The 16762-nt window shown below is 39.0% G+C and overlaps 1 protein-coding gene across 2 annotated transcripts; it reads right to left on the bottom strand.

The window, feature by feature from the left end:
* Window positions 1–1103: 1103 nt before the first annotated feature.
* On the bottom strand, window positions 1104–10000 carry ZNF770 (zinc finger protein 770). Of its 2 annotated transcripts, none has more exons than XM_032856902.1 (2): window positions 9914–10000; window positions 1104–4699 (listed from the first exon to the last, which is right to left on the bottom strand). In XM_032856902.1, exon 2 carries the CDS (start codon window positions 4644–4646, stop codon window positions 2574–2576), a length of 2073 nt encoding a protein of 690 aa, XP_032712793.1. In that variant the 5' UTR covers window positions 4647–4699; window positions 9914–10000; the 3' UTR covers window positions 1104–2573. The 2 variants fall into 2 exon arrangements, with proteins under 2 accessions (XP_032712793.1, XP_032712794.1); XM_032856903.1 differs by lacking the exon at window positions 9914–10000 and adding an exon at window positions 7547–7566.
* Between the last annotated feature and the right edge of the window lie 6762 nt (window positions 10001–16762).

Raw genomic sequence — 16762 nt, 5'->3', positions numbered from 1 at the left:
TTAGGAAATTCAGTGTAGAAGGTGGATTGGAGTGGGCCCAGGAAAAGTGTTTGGCCATCAGTACCTTATTCTAGTATTATGTGCTTTTGCCTTCTATTAAAAAAAAAAAAAAAAAGTCCAAACTCTGTAATTTGAAAGTTTATTTTTAAAATACTCTGAAATTTAAACTCTTCAGGACTCTTAACCACCACCCACTTTCTTTCAACACACACACACATTTTGTCTTAAAATTTTTGGCCCTACTGCAGTACAAAACAAGAAACAATAATTCCACTAACTCAGCCAATGGAACTACTTCAGTAAGTAATCATGCTACAGCCTGGAATCACCCAAACAAAAAATTTTTAATAAATCTCTTTAAAGGTATTTATAAAGTTTTATTTTTTCAGAAAACCAAAGTAATTGATTCAACAATACTAACAGTTCTAGCATGCAGCAAATCATCATTTAACATCTAATGTTTAATTTTTATATCATGGAGGTATACAGTTTATTTTCATTCCTATAAAGTTTCCACAAGAAGCTTGCAGTGATAAAGGTAAATAAGGATTGTTACAGGTACTTCAAATAGCACTACAGTACATCTTTGACAAAATTTTTTACAATATTCCAACTTTCAATATGAAACAGCTTAAAAAGTCATGGGCCAAAAAAAAAAAAAGTATAGTAGAATCACTTAAGCAAAAAAGTCTAATAATCATACAAGCACAACACTGTTAGGACTCTCCCTGTTTGATCTGGGAAATGGCTAAATGAGACATTTGCTTCAAGTAAAATTAAATAAATAGCTTTGGAAAATCCCCCAATACATCATTTCAAACAAAAAAATCCTTGAACCTACCTATATTCTTAGAAAATATTAACTAATTATTCCTTGTTTTTATGTAATAGGTATGTTCTTGAAAAGTTTTTTGTAAAGCAAATTCTGTAAACCATCATCTTGCTTGCATTAGAGGAACATATCCGGAGGAAACCTAAGAGAAATTCTTCTTTAAAACATGATTCTCCTGCATATTAATACACATTGGGCATTTTATCTGTACTGTTACATTTTCTCTCTGTATATTAAACCCACGTTTCTCAAAATGCACTGGAAAAAGATAATCAACCTCTCTTCCCCCTTCTTCCCATACAAAGACAATTCTTAGAGTATGAAAAAGAGCTTACAATGCAAAGAATGTTTATTATCCATTCTCAACAGAGGGCTTGTCACTATATTTAAGTACACTAGGACAAACACCCACCTGTTCTTCTCTTCAAAGATAATGGTTACTTTATTACTAAGAAATGTCATTCTTAAAGATTTTATTAAAAAATGGCAAACACAAAGGACAATTTGTGATCATGTCTTTTATAGCTTAAGATTCAGTATTTCCCAATCATGACAGTGCTGTCGAAGAATGATACCCTCAATTCCATAAGCACTTTATTACTATTGGGAATAATTACCTTACTAATCAAAACAATTTGCTAAGGATCAAAATAACATTCTTTAGCATTAGCATCTTGCGAGAAACAACAGAATTAAAAACTAGAATTAGACCTAGTCATTGCCATTTGATCAAACTTAACAGATTTAGTTAAGTCACAGGACCACTCAATTCAAGAGGCATTAAAACAAAGTTTTACTGAAGTAAAACAGAAGTCTTGTGGAGATGCAGATCTATAGGTGAGTCTTAAGTCTATACAACTACTGTTGTCAATTATTTAGTAAATAGATGAATTTCATTTATTCCTCTGAGAAGATAATACTGCATACATATCCTCAAAAAGATTATGGCACTTGGAAAATATTCCTGATTAGTAAACATGATAAATGTATACAGGTGCATTCTAGTCTCTCTCCTACTTTCAGATCTTTTGGGAAAGACAAAAAGCTGCGCAAAAGGCCAACTTCTAATCCCCTCTGGAAAAGGAGGTGAAGCTACAAGGGTCCTAAGAATAAATGGTTTGCAAAAGACCAATGAAAATAATGCCATGATTTTTTCATCCATCTTCACTTTTACTGCCTTCAGTTTTTAAACTTACAAGAAAAAATTTTACAATGGAATTTGAGCCATAGGTGGACAAAATTATGCTTTCATATGAAACAAAATAAGTAAAATGTAGTGGGGCTATTTGCTGCAGCCAAAACCCAACTTTTACCTCTGTCTTTTGAGTATATCTAAAAGGAGATGGCATACAGTAAGAAATAATTCCTTTAAAAAAAAGAAATAATTCCTTTAAAAAATGATGAACTGAGTTATTGTACCGCATCATGGATTTACATTTTCAATAGTCAAAGTATATATTAAAATAAATAAATGTCTTCTATATGGCATCAAACCATGCTCTTCCCCCTAAAAATTAATTTGGCTGTTCCTAAAACATTGTATTAATTTTCTATGTATCTTGGCTCTTACTTTCAGGATAAGCAACTGCCTATGACATCACTCAACCTAACGAAGGCCTTTTAATGAAAACACATTTTCTATGATATAGGCTTTAAGAATGAGATCACCAGAGAGACCACAAATGTGTTCCTGGTTCTGTCAGTTACATAACTGAATCTGAGAACTTTATCTTGTGGTTAGTCATTCCTTAAAGTGAGTAAGTTGATGTCTTTTCCAGTGAGGAGCCTGTCTGAATGTTTTGCCACAAACCGAGCATTCAAATGGCTTCTGCCCCGCATGAATTAGATAGTGTCTTTCCAGTTTAGATGGAGATCTAAAACTTTTGGAACAAACGCTGCATTGGTAAAGAAGGCCATCATTCCTCTCTGCACGCCCTGAATAACTACAACAATGACCATGTTGGTTCTGCTCTGATTGCAGTAGCGCACTAGAGAGATAAGGCTGCCTGTTCCTATAGGGGGTACTAAGAATGAAATCCTCTGATTCAGCCTTAACTTTTATTTCTGATATCTGATCTGACTCCAAGACCTCGTATTTTTGGAAACCAAGAGTCTGACATTGTTGGGAAGCATTATAGTTAACATTATCGCCTGGATGAATGAGAAGTTGGTTCAAATTTTCAAATTCTTGGCAAAGAGATCTTCTATAAGGAATCTTATCAATATGAGTTAATTTGTGTCTTTTTAAGTGAGCTGACTGCCTAAAAGATTTCCCACAAATATTACAGCCAAAAGGTCTCTGTCCAGTATGAATTAAATAGTGTCTTTGTAGTTTGGATATAGAAGGAAACACTTTCTCACATTTGTCACAAGGACACATCTTATGTCCAGTATGGATGTTTTCACTTGGAACTGAAAAACCACACTGAAGCACTTCACAATTATCAAAGAATTCCTCTCCCGATGAACCATAGATAGATACATCTTTATTATTCACGGAGTTATCTAACATGTTTTCTGTTGTAAGGATACCTTTCAAGTTTTTACCCATATTTTGGCTCTGAAAGTGCTTTTGCCAAGAAAATGGCAAAGTCAACGTTTTCTTCTTTTTATTGCCAACTGGCTTATATGTTCCATGTTTGCCAAGAGAACCCATAAATGTTTTCTGGGTTTGTTCGGGGCTCTGCTCACCAGAAATAAGATCATAATTTTTCAAGAAACTGTTTTTATATAGTTTTTTCTCAGATCGAAAATTATCTAATTTCTTACCCCCAGCACGTTTAAGTTTAGCCAAGATTTTTTTCACAATGGTTTTATAGTTGTAGTTTCTTTTGAGCCTGCTTGGAATTTCGCCACTTCTGGCAGGAAAACACTTATGTCCATTGAGAATCTGTTCAGATTCAAAACACTCTTCACACTCTGGACACTGAAAAGGGACGATGTAAATAGAGTGGACATCAAGCTGATTATTCTCCCCAGATTCACCTATATCACCATTTTCAAAACCATCCTGCTTTGCATTTAATTTATTAGGCAGGGGGCATGACTCTGGACTCTTTACCTTTAATGAAAGAGTCTGAAAAGTCTTATTCCTGGTATGGATTTGTTTATGCTTCATAAGTTTGCTCTGAATCTTAAATCCTTTTTGACAAAAACAACATTGAAAAGGTCTTTCTTCTGAATGTGTGAGTTGATGAATTTTTAAATGAGTTGACTGTCGGAAAGATTTACTGCACAAGACACACTTAAAAGGCCTCTGGCCAGTATGAATAAGTGCATGCCTATCAAGTTTTGACTGTGATGGAAACATCTTGCCACAGATTGTACACGCATGAATATTCTTTCTTTTCTTTGTAGGGCTGTATGTAGGATCAGACTTAGAGCATGGGTGTAATGCCCATCTTTCCTCTGTGGTAAAAGTATGATACATCCCATATACTGGCTTTTCTTGCTTGGCCTCCAACAGTCTTCTGACCTGTTTAACATCATTCTGGTACGTTTCATTGTGAAGTTGTTGGTGCTTCACAAATGTCTTCAGATTTTTAAAGTGGCGTTGACAAATGCTACATTTAAAAGGCAGATTATGAGTTAATTGATGTCTCTCCAGATGAACCAGTTGCCTAAAGGTTTTATGACACACATCACATTCAAATGGTTTTTGACCAGTATGAATGAGATAATGCCTAGCTAATTTTGATGGTGTTTCAAAGTGCTTGAAGCAAATATTGCAAATATATGGCCTGTTTCTAGGTAGTTTGTTGGCTACTACACACTGTTGAATCTTTAGCATTTTTAAATTGTTCTCAGCCATCATATTCTTCAGTGATATACTCTGATGAACTCCATGTTCTTAAACTCCACAGATGTCTAAAAAATCAAAAATAAAAATGTGTTAATTTAAAATTATTTATTCATATAAAAAATAATTTAAGTTGTCCTTTGGTTAAAGATATTAAGGGTACAGGAGAACCTGGCCTTTTTCTACGTTTAAAAAGTAAGTTAATAACCATTTTAGATGAATACTTTAGATTTATAAAACTAAATTCACACACAGAAATGCTTTGTCTTGGGATGCCTAGGCGGCTCAGCTGGTTAAGCATCTGCCTTCAGGGGTGCCTGGGTGGCTCAGTGGGTTAAAGCCTCTGCCTTCGATTCAGGTCATGATCCCAGGGTCCTGGGATCGAGCCCCACATCAGGCTCTCTGCTTCTCAGGGAGCCTGCTTTCCCCTCTCTCTTTGCCTCCCTCTCTGCCTACTTGTGATCTCTGTGAAATAAATAAATAAAATCTTTAAAAAAAAAAAAAGCATCTGCCTTCAGCTCAGGTCATGATCCCAGTGTCCTGGGATCGAGTCCTACATCAGGCTCCTTGCTTGGCAGGGAGCTTGCTTCTCTCTCTGCCTCTGTCTGCCACTCTGCCTGCCTGTTCACTCTCTCTGACAAATAAATAAAATCTTAAAAAAAAAGAAAAGAAATGATAAATCTTTAAAATAAACTTCTAGGGGTGCCTGGCTGGCTCAGTCAGTACAGTATACAACTCTTGATCTCAGGATCAGGAGTTAAAGCCCCTGGGTGTAGAGCTTACTTAAAAATAAGTATTTTTATTTATTTTTAATAATAAATTAAAAATAATAAAAATATATAATAATAAATTAAAAATAATAAAAAATAATAAATTAAAAAGCAGGCTCAGCGGGGAGCCTGCTTCCCCCCTCTCTGCTTGCCTCTCTGCCTGCTTGTGATCTCTGTCAAATAAATAATCTTAAAAAATAAATAAATAAATAAAATTGTAAAAAAATCTCTAAAAACCTACATAATTTTAAGCTATATTTCTAATTCATTGAGACAATACATTAGAAAGGGGAGGAGTCAAATTTCTTAACATTATAAATAGACTCTTTAATTCCAAGTTTCCTAGTTCTCTATTAAGTAGCGTCATCATTATTTAGTTGCTTTGTCATTATTATTTATTCATTTTTAAGAGAAAGAGAGAGAGAACCTGTGTATGAATCAGGGTGGGGAGGGGCAGTGGGAGAAAAGAATCTTAGCAGGCTCCACCCTCAGCACAGAGCCCAATGTGGGGCTCCACCTCACGACCATGAAATCATGACCTGAGCCCAAATCAAGTTGGGCGCTCAACTGACTAAGCCACCCAGGTGTCCCACTTTGTCATTTTTTAAAAATTAAGCTAGAACGGTAAAGAATTAAAATATAAAATAAAAGTAAGAATTAAATATATAAAGAATTAAAGTATAAGAATTAAAATATAAATTTTATTAAGAATTAAAATATAAAAGAATTAAAATGTAAAACTAAAAATAAGATTATTGGGGCGCCTGGGTGGCTCAGCGGGTTAAGCCTCTGCCTTCGGCTCAGGTCATGATCCCAGGGTCCTGGGATCGAGCCCCGCATCAGGCTCTCTGCTCAGCAGGGAATCTGCTTCCCTTCCTCTCTCCGCCTGCCTCTCTGCCTGCTTGTGATCTCTGTCTGTCAAATAAATAAATAAATAAATCTTTTTAAAAAATAAAATAAAAATAAGATTACTTGCGTTTAATTATAGCATACCATGGGTATGATCTGAGAGAATGTTTCAGTTACCAAGGTTGGATTACTTAGCCACATCATTAACAGTATTTACTTTTAATTACCTCTTTGGACCAACAAAGACAACATGGACAACTGGGAGAAAATGCCCCAGATAACTTGGGTTCTAGTCCTGATTTGTTACTGTATGATCTCAGTGGCAGAAAAAAGGAGATAAATTCATCACTAAAACAGGGAAAATGCCTCCTGGCTGCATGCCACATCAAGTTGTGAGAATCAATGGAAATAATCCATCAAAATGTGTTGGAAAACTATGAAGCGATCTACAAAAGGGAGATATTACTTAGCTCAACACTAATCAAATTTTAAAACTTTATCCTTGTCTACATATTATGTATTTTTAGAGTTTCTAACTAAGAAATAAACTATCTAAATTTATAGTTCTTTGTATTTCTTCTTTGCATTTGTTGTGAAATTCCTAAAAGACAGGTACAGAGTCGATGAGGCAAATTGGCTACTTATATTCTTATCAATGGCTAAGTAACTGAAAGTTAAGTGTGGTTCACTTTTCAGACAATATAATAAAAGGATCATTTTGGTTTTGGAGTTAATATAAGGACAAATATGCTTTCGCTAATATAACTCTGTAGGACACATGCAAAAGACTACTAAGTATTTTCACAAAAACTGTATACCTTATCTTCTTTTATCAGAGAAACCAATCTTCTCATTCTTCTACTATTGCATTTACTTTAAATAAAGGAGTCAGAGATTAAAAAAAAAAAAAGCTGCTCTACCTCTCTAATGTTGTATCTTCTAGTTGAAATCAGAAAGTTGTTAAATCTACCAGAAACGCAGTGTTCTTTTGTCAGTTAACTTAGCAAACATCCAACATATATGCGTACTGTTTTCTCCTAGAAGATACCCTAAACACAAAATCGCAAATATATCCACTGTGGTTCTTTGCAACAATGTGAATTAGAAACAAAAACATTCGTTTACTGAACAAGTTTCTTCTACTACGTGCTTTATTACAGTGTTTTTGTGTTTGAAAAACACAACTGCAAGTTGCTACCATTAATGCACCGTGAAATCAATTCAGTGGGTCATGATCGGCAGTCTTGTTTAATAAAGAGTAGAAAGTATCAGACTGCATAACATAAAGATGAATACTGTTTTGTGAAACTTCTGTTGAAAGAGGTAAGAATGTTGTGAAAGCTGTTCCTCGTACATCTCTTCACACAACCCTAGTCAGAGGAAACCACAACAAATCACTTTATTCAAAGTAATCAAGTAATCCATTAGGTAAGACTGGGGCCCACAGGATGAGGCAGGATTACTAAGGAAAGCAGCAGTATCTAATTTTTTTCACTTGGGCCATATAACCCTGAAATATTTACCAAAAAATGTAATTAGAGGCCAAATGGATATGCCATACAAGTCTATGCAAAATATTAGACTCTGACTGCAAGCCACTATATTCATTTACAAAATATACCATATAACCCAGATATCCATGTTAGCAACAATCAACTGTTGGTGCTATTCATATTCATTTTCACTACACTGGGTTAGAGAAAATACTGGTGAACCCTCTCTAAATCCCTAAACATGCGAACACACCAACAGTTACGAGAATTAAAGTTAAGTTATGAATCCGATAAATTGCCAAGAACTTGGCAATTTATTTCATTCCTGTCAAGCTATCAGGTGTCAGGTTGGTCAATTAGGACAAAGAGCCAAGATGAAAATAATAATCAAGCCTTTATTCACGTACTGCCACAGTGCAAGGATGAGGCCAAACAAGTACTGGTTCCCAGGGTCCATTAGACAGAACTACACTAGATGAGGATCAGACGGATGCAGCAGACACTGCATCTCCCTGCAGAGGGGGCCAGAACAAAAGGCTTCCGCCTCATTATGGGCCTGTGGGCCAGAGGAAGAGGAAAGGCGGGCTAAGAGTGGAAAAGTCCCTAGTTAAAACAGAGCAAAATACCTCAAGCAAGCCCCTCCCCCCACCCACCCAAGGGGTCTTGGCAGAGATGGAGGGGCCTGGGAAGCACCCCGCCAAGACCTTCTGAAAGCAGGTAACTGAGCCAACAACCCAAGCTAGTGTAAACATGGGATGAGTCCTTGATTGCAACTCCCTCCAGAAAACTGCAATGCACTGGCCATGCACAAGCCTGGTGTGGAGAGGGCAGTTTTCCCCCCTAATAAGGCTGGCCAGCCAAAGACATGCAATTGTCTACCTTCAGGCCTGAAAGATCACACAAAGGATTTTGTCCAGGAGCCCATCTCCTCTATTCCTACCCTATAACTTTTTTTCTTCAATAGTTTCTATGGAATACGCTTGAAAAAAGTCCCAGACTAGAACCACACAACACAACCAGCTCTGATTGTAACAGGAACTGACTACCTACAGTTCCTGTGCCAAAGTGTCTATGGCTGATCAACTACCACTAACAGTTAAGACTGGATACTATTGTCATTTGCCTTTATACCAGGTGGGAAAGCACTTTACTTTGCTTGAACCATTGGTGGCAACAAGTGATCTCATCTGCTATTTATAAGTCATAGCTCAGGGATCTCCAGTGCTCCAAGGGCAGTCCCATATGTACTTCGACAGGGTACACATTAATTTGAGAGAGCTGCCAATCCCACTTCAATTGATTCTCAGGCTCTCAACTGATTTTATTGTTGTTGGTGGCAATATTAAAACCAAACCAAACCAAAGCCAACTCCGTGTACTTTTTCCTATTAAACTGAAAACAAAAAGTAAAACAGTAAATCTCAGTGGTTCAACCTGAAGATTATTCTGACAACTGCAAGACACGCTCTGTTGGAAGACTGTAAAAACCGATTTTAAAAAAATTTCAAAAACGCTTCAAGGCTGAAAGCTTTTTGGTGTTTTTTGCTTGTTGTGTTTTCTTTCTTTCTTTCTTTCTTTTTTTTTTAACTAACTAACATAATAAAAGCACAGTGAGGACATCACAAAAGCCAATGAACAAGAGACGAAATCCCTGAGAGAAACTTGGGCCACTTCCAGCTGGGAAATAATCTCTGGCGACATTTATCACAGCCTTTCCTTCTTGGTGGCTGCTTCTGCCCCACTTCCCCTGGCCCACGCTCTTAAACCCTCACCTCTCGTCCCAGACGGGCTGCAAAGGACAGAGAACCCTGAAGTCCGGCCGTCGCCCTAATCACCCACAACCCATAAGCACCTAAGGAGTCGAGTCGAGCCCAGAGACTGCAAAATCCCACACCAGGAAAGGAAGGGCAAGCGTGAAAACAGCTTTGGCCGCAGTCAGGGGAAATGCCTCACGCGACTCGACCACCAGCAGGGGAAATGCATCCTTTCTGCGCCTTCCTCTAAAGGATTGCGGCTCCCCAAGAGGCGGGGGACTGGAAAAGGAATGGGAGCTGAGGTCGTGGCGTCCCCGCTATGGGTCCCCGGGCACCTTGGAGGGATCGAGGCAGCGCCGACCCTTCCCGGGGATCGCTCCACCTCACACACGGACTCCTCTAGTCCTCCTCACGCACCTGGAGCTGGCACGGACCGGGCAGGCGCGCATCCCAGGGCCCAGACGTCGCGAAGGCAGCAAGCGCACGTCCGTAGGGCTGGCGCGGTGACGGGCTCAGCGCGCAGGCGCAGCGCTCCGGAGCGCCCAGGGACGCGGTCCGGCTGGAAACAGGCTCCCCCCACCCCAGGGCCGCAGTTGCTTAGGCGCGGTCTGCGAGTCGGGCGTGAAACGGGGTTCCAGAGGTTGATCCCCGCCCCTGCGGCCGCTAGCCTCGAGCTGCAGTTTCGCTGGGAATAGAGGCGTGAAGAAGGCGGGTTCTTCTGATTGGCGACAATTAGATGAGATGCATGCAAAGTGCTCAACATAGTGCCTAGAGCATAGTAAGCCCCCAAATAGCTTTATCATTTACTACTCTTTTTATATCATTTACTACTCTTTTATGAAGGGGTGGGATCTCATTTTAAAATGAGGAAAATGAGATCGAGGCGTTAAAAAACTTACTCAGTGTTACATGGCTGGTAGACGATGCAGATGGGATTCGAACACAGGTGTTTAGCCCAAACCTGCACTTTTAATTCACTACTTCTTCCCAAATTAATCTCAGTATTTGATGTGGACAAAATGAAGGGTTCAACGTTGCAGTCCTTTTACAGACTTGGATGGCACATTATTAGGTATAGGATGTTTAGATATCTACCGAAGATTTTAAGTACCAAAGACAGTGGGAAATTATTGCGAATTTTTGCAGGTTCTGATTTTAAGTGTCTCAGCTTGAGCGATGAGGACATGAGGACAGGAAACAAGCACATTTTCTTTCAACTGTAAGTAACTTTTTGCATTACTTGTTAAGGACCACTGACAACAAAAATTATTTCTAATGTTGGTATACATTCCTCTATTTAAAAAGGAAAAAGTTGGGCCAGTGAAAAGTCAGTCTCTATTTCCCATATGGCAACATGAGGAAATGGCTAATAGGACATAAGCTTTGGCTTTTTATGTAGGAAGCTTGGAGGAGTCACATCTGGGGAAGGTTGAAGCCCTTACTTCCAAGAGAAGCAGAGACAGATGTCCTAAATGCTAACCTCAGGGTAGGGACGCTGTGTGTTCAGATAACCTTGGATACTTTGCTGCATTTTGCAGCTTCTTCTGGGAGCTCAGCTCAACCAAATCATGCAAATAATTGCTTCCATCATCAGCCACATAAATCGTCAGGAAAGATATGCAGACCATAAGAGAACATTACCTGAAGTTGGAACCAATGGAGGGTGCATTACCTGCAAAATAAGTAGGCCTTTGCACCAAGAGTCTGAATTTGGAGTGTGGAACACAGATGAGACATGGATAAGCTATTCTCCAAGGCCCATACCCCATTCACCCTGAATGTCACCTCAGGAGTTTTCTGGAGAAAAAAGGGAGAAATTACCATAAATAAGTCATCAGGAAGATTTCACTAAATAGGTGAGATTTGAGCGGGGACTTAGCAGTGGGTTCAATATGGATAAACAGAAAATGTGGGGGGCAGGCTAGAACATTGTAGGGAGAGATGGTAGTAGTTAAAGGAATGGTGTGGCATATGTTTATGATAAATCTTAACCTCTGCAACTTACTAGTGTGTGTCCTTAAAAGTTATTTAACCTTTCTGAATCTCAGTTTCTGCATCTTTAAAATGGGGATATAATTAATCATTCACTCAGTGACCTGTCATGTACAAAATACAAAGAATTCACTTGTAAGCATATGAAGATTGAGGGCACTAACTTTGCTGTAGTTTTCAACTCAGAACAACATGCAAAGAAGTACAATATGGTAAGAGAAGATATGTACGGGACAGCAGTGGGGAGGAGAAATATCTAAATCTGCTGGCGACTTCAGGTGGAGATTGTCTTTGAGCTGAGGCTTTCATTATCCATCGACCCATCCATCCGACCTACACGTATTTTAAGCCCTTGCTATGTGCCAAGTCCTGTTCTAAGTTACTGAAGATAGAGTAGTGAAGAAATTAAAAAGTTAACAATTCCTGTCTTCATAGATTTTTCGTGTGTAGTTTACTTTTTATATATTTATATGCCTACAGAGAGATACAGACAATAAACTAAATAAGGAAAATATATCATATCTAATATGTAAAGTATTGATGAGAACTGAAGGGAGAAATAAGCAGAGAAGGAGGCTATGGAGATTGGGTTTGTGGGCTTGTTGAGGTTTCAACAGATGGCCAGGGATGACTTTATTGATTAGTTCTGTGATTTTTGTGTGGAGCCTGACAGAAATGAGAGAGCCAGTCCTACTTATTTATACATCAGTGTTTAGAGAGCCTACTGCTCACCAGGCAGTTTGCAAGAAGCTGAGAAAAGCCTTAAATGCCTTGCAGAGGTTTTCTTTTTTCTTCTTTATTTTAATCCTGTAGGCAATAGGGGATTATTGAAGAATTTTGATTACAGGTGTGGCACGCTTCCAAATGTGTCATAGAAAACTCATTCAGAAGTAAGATGGATGACAACACAGCGGCGACAAAATTAGGATAGCCACGTTGTCAGCTAGGGGCTTCCTACTCCTTGAATATCTGGTTAACTTGGATGAAAACCCAGTTCTGTGGCCTGTGACTGTCTTCATGATACCTGTTCTCACAGTTTGCTCCTAGTGTGTGTGTGTCCTCCTTGGTAGTTCTTAACCTTTAGAGAGCTATCTATCTCCTTTTTAGCAACAACGTGTTGAATGTAGAACTTAGCTTCCTTGTCAGTTTCTAGCAACTCAGCTAGCACCAAGTGCATCCAAGATAATTGCACTTGAAAGGAGTCCACACTTTTAGCATCTTTCATATGTCTTTGGAATATTTTTAGGAAAGAAACTATGAAATTGAGTTTTAATGCTTGCTAAAGCTCTTCCTGCCCCCAAGTGAGTGATCTAGCAGGGAGTTCACATCTCCAGTTTTCATCTCCCCTCTTATTTTCCTCTCACTTCTCCCCCTTATCTTGGGATCAATCAATAAAACCATCCCCTTGCCTTCTGCAGATAAGCCACCAAAACCAATATCCCTCAAATGTCAGTTTCTTTCCTTTTTTTTTTTTTTAAGATTTTATTTATTTATTTGACAGAGATCACAAGTAGGCAGAGAGGCAGGCAGAGGGAGAGAGAGAGGGAAGTAGGCTCCCTGCTGAGCAGAGAGCCCGATGTGGGGCTCGATCCCAGTACTCTGAGATCATGACCTAAGCCAAAGGCAGAGGCTCAACGCACTGAGCCACCCAGGTGCTCTCAAATGTCAGTTTCTACCCCCAAGCAATTATCAAAGGATTTTTCCAACAAAGACAGTATACTCCCTTTCTAAGAGGATTTTTGGTTAATAAAACTCCCTCTTTCCCGTCATACATTTTCTCAAGAAAAATATTTGCAGACTCTTGTGTGTTTTAGTACAGGACTTCTGAGGGGGTGGCAGGGGCTGGAGGTAAGGGGTGGTGAGTTGGGATCAGAAGGTAAAACGTGGTACTGCTATATTTTACTTAAGGCATTTGGACCACATCCAACTTCCAGGCTAGTCCAGTCTCTTGAAGGGTTGCTAGAAATTTTCTCTAAAACTGCTGCTAATGCCTATAGGATTTCTGGGACTCGTTAGGCAGTAGCATCCTACTCTACCCAGTCCAATCCATCCTACCCTACCCAATTTGTGTTGGTTCAAATTCAAAAACCCTGGAGTTCCATAGTTACCCTGAAAGCAGGTGGCATTCTCAACATAGGGCTTTGACCACATTTGTTCACACTTAGAGTTGGGGCTGACCTTTGGACCCACACTGATTACAGAAACCCCGCATACTACTTTAATACTGGGGCGTAGGCCAACCAAGGAGAGAGGGGAGAGCTATGGTATTTACCAAGCGTTTTTGTTTATGGGGTCAGGAGAGATTGACTCTGTGACCTCTCTCCTGTTTCTGGATCTTAGTTTCTTGCGTTCTTTTGATCCCTCCAAAAAATACCTATCCTCACAAGAGCCAGAACAGATGGAAGCATTTTTTTTCTCATCCCCCAAACCCATGTAGTGCTATGGTATTAAAACTGTCTCTGGTGGCTGCTTGATGGTGGGGGCAAATGTGTGAGGTATTACTGATCTTTTGTTTAGGACCCTGCTTCCCAACTAGATAAAAACGCAATAGTCATGGTTTGTGTTTAGGCCTAGGGCTTTTTCCAGTGTGTTCTCTGACCCACAGTCAGTAACTCACTTACCCCATAGCCTGGTGGCTTTGGTAGTTGGGTGAACGACCTGTGTGAACTAACTCTCTGAACTTGGGTGGCTGAGTTCTGCACATTCCGCTCAGTTACACGAATACCTTAACCTCTAACCCCAATACTCAGTCTTCTCTCTTTCTCCCTTTGAATAACTTCTTTAAAAGCAAGGAGTAGGAGGATAATCAAGATTTTCACAAGAGGTTCTGAGCTTCCCCCTAATGTTTTGCTTTAAATTCCTCCTACAACAACTTAACCCCAACAAGCCTGATTTTTCCACACTACTTTCCAATGGCGACATGGTGATGCTTTATGGCAAAAGCCTCTTAAGTGTTAACACAAATGCAAAGGTCACTTCTCCTTCCAGTTGTTATGCTGCCTAAATTCTGATTTATAAATCCAGACATTTACTACATTGCCAAGGCATGATTGCCATTAACAATGCCCTTGTTAAGCATTCAGCTACCCTAGGGATTCAGTGTACCCTAGGGATGCACTGGCAACTTTGCAATCACATCGATTCCTAAATCTGGATCCTGCAAACTTTTAATGAATCATTGCCTACATTCCAACTGTTATTCCTCTAATATTTCAGGGAATGTGAAAATCCTTTTTCTGCATTACTGAAAAATGTTCATTTTTTGTGGCATGTAGCATTCCCTAGGGGTCTTAACAGGGAGTCCCCAGTTCAGATCTTTGAGGGACCCTGACTCAGTAGAAGAAGCAATCATCAAAAGAATCTTTCATCAGCTCTGTACAGAGTTGTAGGTTAAGGACTTCTTTTGTCTTGCTGCTTTTAATATCTTTTCTTTATCACTGTATTTTGCAAATTTAATTGCAATGTCTTGCCATTTTCCCTGTTGATTTTGATGGGAGTTCTCTGTGCCTCTTACATCTGGATATCTGTTTCCTTTCCCAGTTTAGAGAAGTTTTCAGCTATTATTTCTTCAAATAAATTTTCCGCCCCGTTTGCTCTCTTTTTCTTTTGGGACTCCTATAATATGAACGTTACTATGTTTGATGGAATCACTCAGTTCCCTAAGTCCATTCTCCCATTGCATAATTCTTTCTTTCTGTTGTTCAGCTTCATTATTTTCCATTATTTTGTCTTCTAGGTCACAAATTCATTCCTCCTGTTCTTTTAGCCTGCTGTTCATTGCATCAAGCCTGTTTCCAATCTTGTTTATTGCACTCTTCATCTCTGATTTTTTTTTTTAACTGTTTTATCTCTGTTGTAAGGGTCTGCCGCCTGATGGCTCCTATTCTTTTCTCAGGGTCAGTGAGTATCTTTATGATTGCTTTCTAATTTCTTCATCTTCTCAAGAACTTCAAAAAGAAATATTTTTGTCTCTATTTATGAATTAGGAAACATAAAGACCTAGAGTTTAGTTGACTTGTCAAAGTCATGCAGCTAGTGAGTACAAAAGTAGGTTTCTTTTTTTTTTTTTTTTAAGATTTTATTTATTTATATATCAGAGAGAGAGAGAGAGAGAGATACCACAAGCAGGGGGAGCAGCAAGCAGAGGGAGAATCAGGCTCCTCGATGAGCAAGGAACCCGATGCTGGACTCAATCCTAGGACCCTGGGATCATTACCTGAGCTGAAAGCAGATGCTTAACTGTATGAGCTACCCAGGTATCCTGAGTAGTTGGTTTCAAATCCAGTTTTATCTTGACTCCAAAACCTATATTCTTTCTACTGCACCATAATATAAAATATGTAGTACAATGCTTACAGCATGTTTGGTGCTCAATATATTGCACTTTTTGTTCTTATTTTTTTCACTCAGGGTCAAATGTTTTATATTTTAATATATTTATCTAAATATATTTCATATACAAATGTGTGATATGTATTTTGTACATTTTAAATATTATTTATGGGGTGCCTGGGTGGGTCAGTTGTTAAGTGTCTGCCTTCAGCTCAGGTCATGATCCCAGGGTGGGGATCATGGGATCGAGCCCCACGTCGGGCTCCTTGCTCAGCAGGAAGCATGCTTCTCCCTCTCCCACTCCTGCTTGTGTTCCCTCTCACACTGTCTTTCCCTCTGTCAAATAGATTAATAAAATCTTAATAAATAAATAAATATGTTTTGTATTTGAAATATGTGATATTTTATGTAAATACTCGGCATATATGATATGTATATTTTATATTTATACATTTGTTATATATGTATTATGTGTGAGTGTGTCCTTTCTTGCAGTTCTGCTTCTCTGATTGAACACCACTGAAGCAGGGGCAAAAGTGAAAGCTGGTACATTTGTTAAGAGGCCAACACCATTTAGTCCAGGACCAAAGATCCAAAATGTCATCATGGAAATGGAGACAGGTTTACCAATTTAAGAAATGTTTTGGAAGTCGTATTACGGTTCTCCAGAGAAACCAGTAGGATAGAGAGAGAGAAAGAAAAGTGATTTCTTATAAGGAATTGGCTCATGTAAGTATGGAGGCTGTGAAGTCCCAAGATTGGCGGTTGGCAAGCTCCAGACTCAGGGGGGATGGTGGAAGCTGGCAGTCTCGAGACCCAAGAATAATTGAAGTTTCAGTTCGAGTTTAAGGGCAGTAAAAGACTTATGTCTAGGTAGAAGGTGGTCCCTCATATTTTTTGTTGTTTTTATTCTAGTCAGGCCCTCAACTTGTTGGATAAAGC

This window comes from Lontra canadensis, unplaced genomic scaffold (assembly GCF_010015895.1).
Source record: "Lontra canadensis isolate GAN:19392208 unplaced genomic scaffold, GSC_riverotter_1.0 scaffold12, whole genome shotgun sequence".
Lineage (NCBI taxonomy): Eukaryota > Metazoa > Chordata > Mammalia > Carnivora > Mustelidae > Lontra > Lontra canadensis.
The sequence above is the reverse complement of the archived record's forward strand: the minus strand, read 5'-3'. Positions and strand labels throughout refer to the sequence as shown.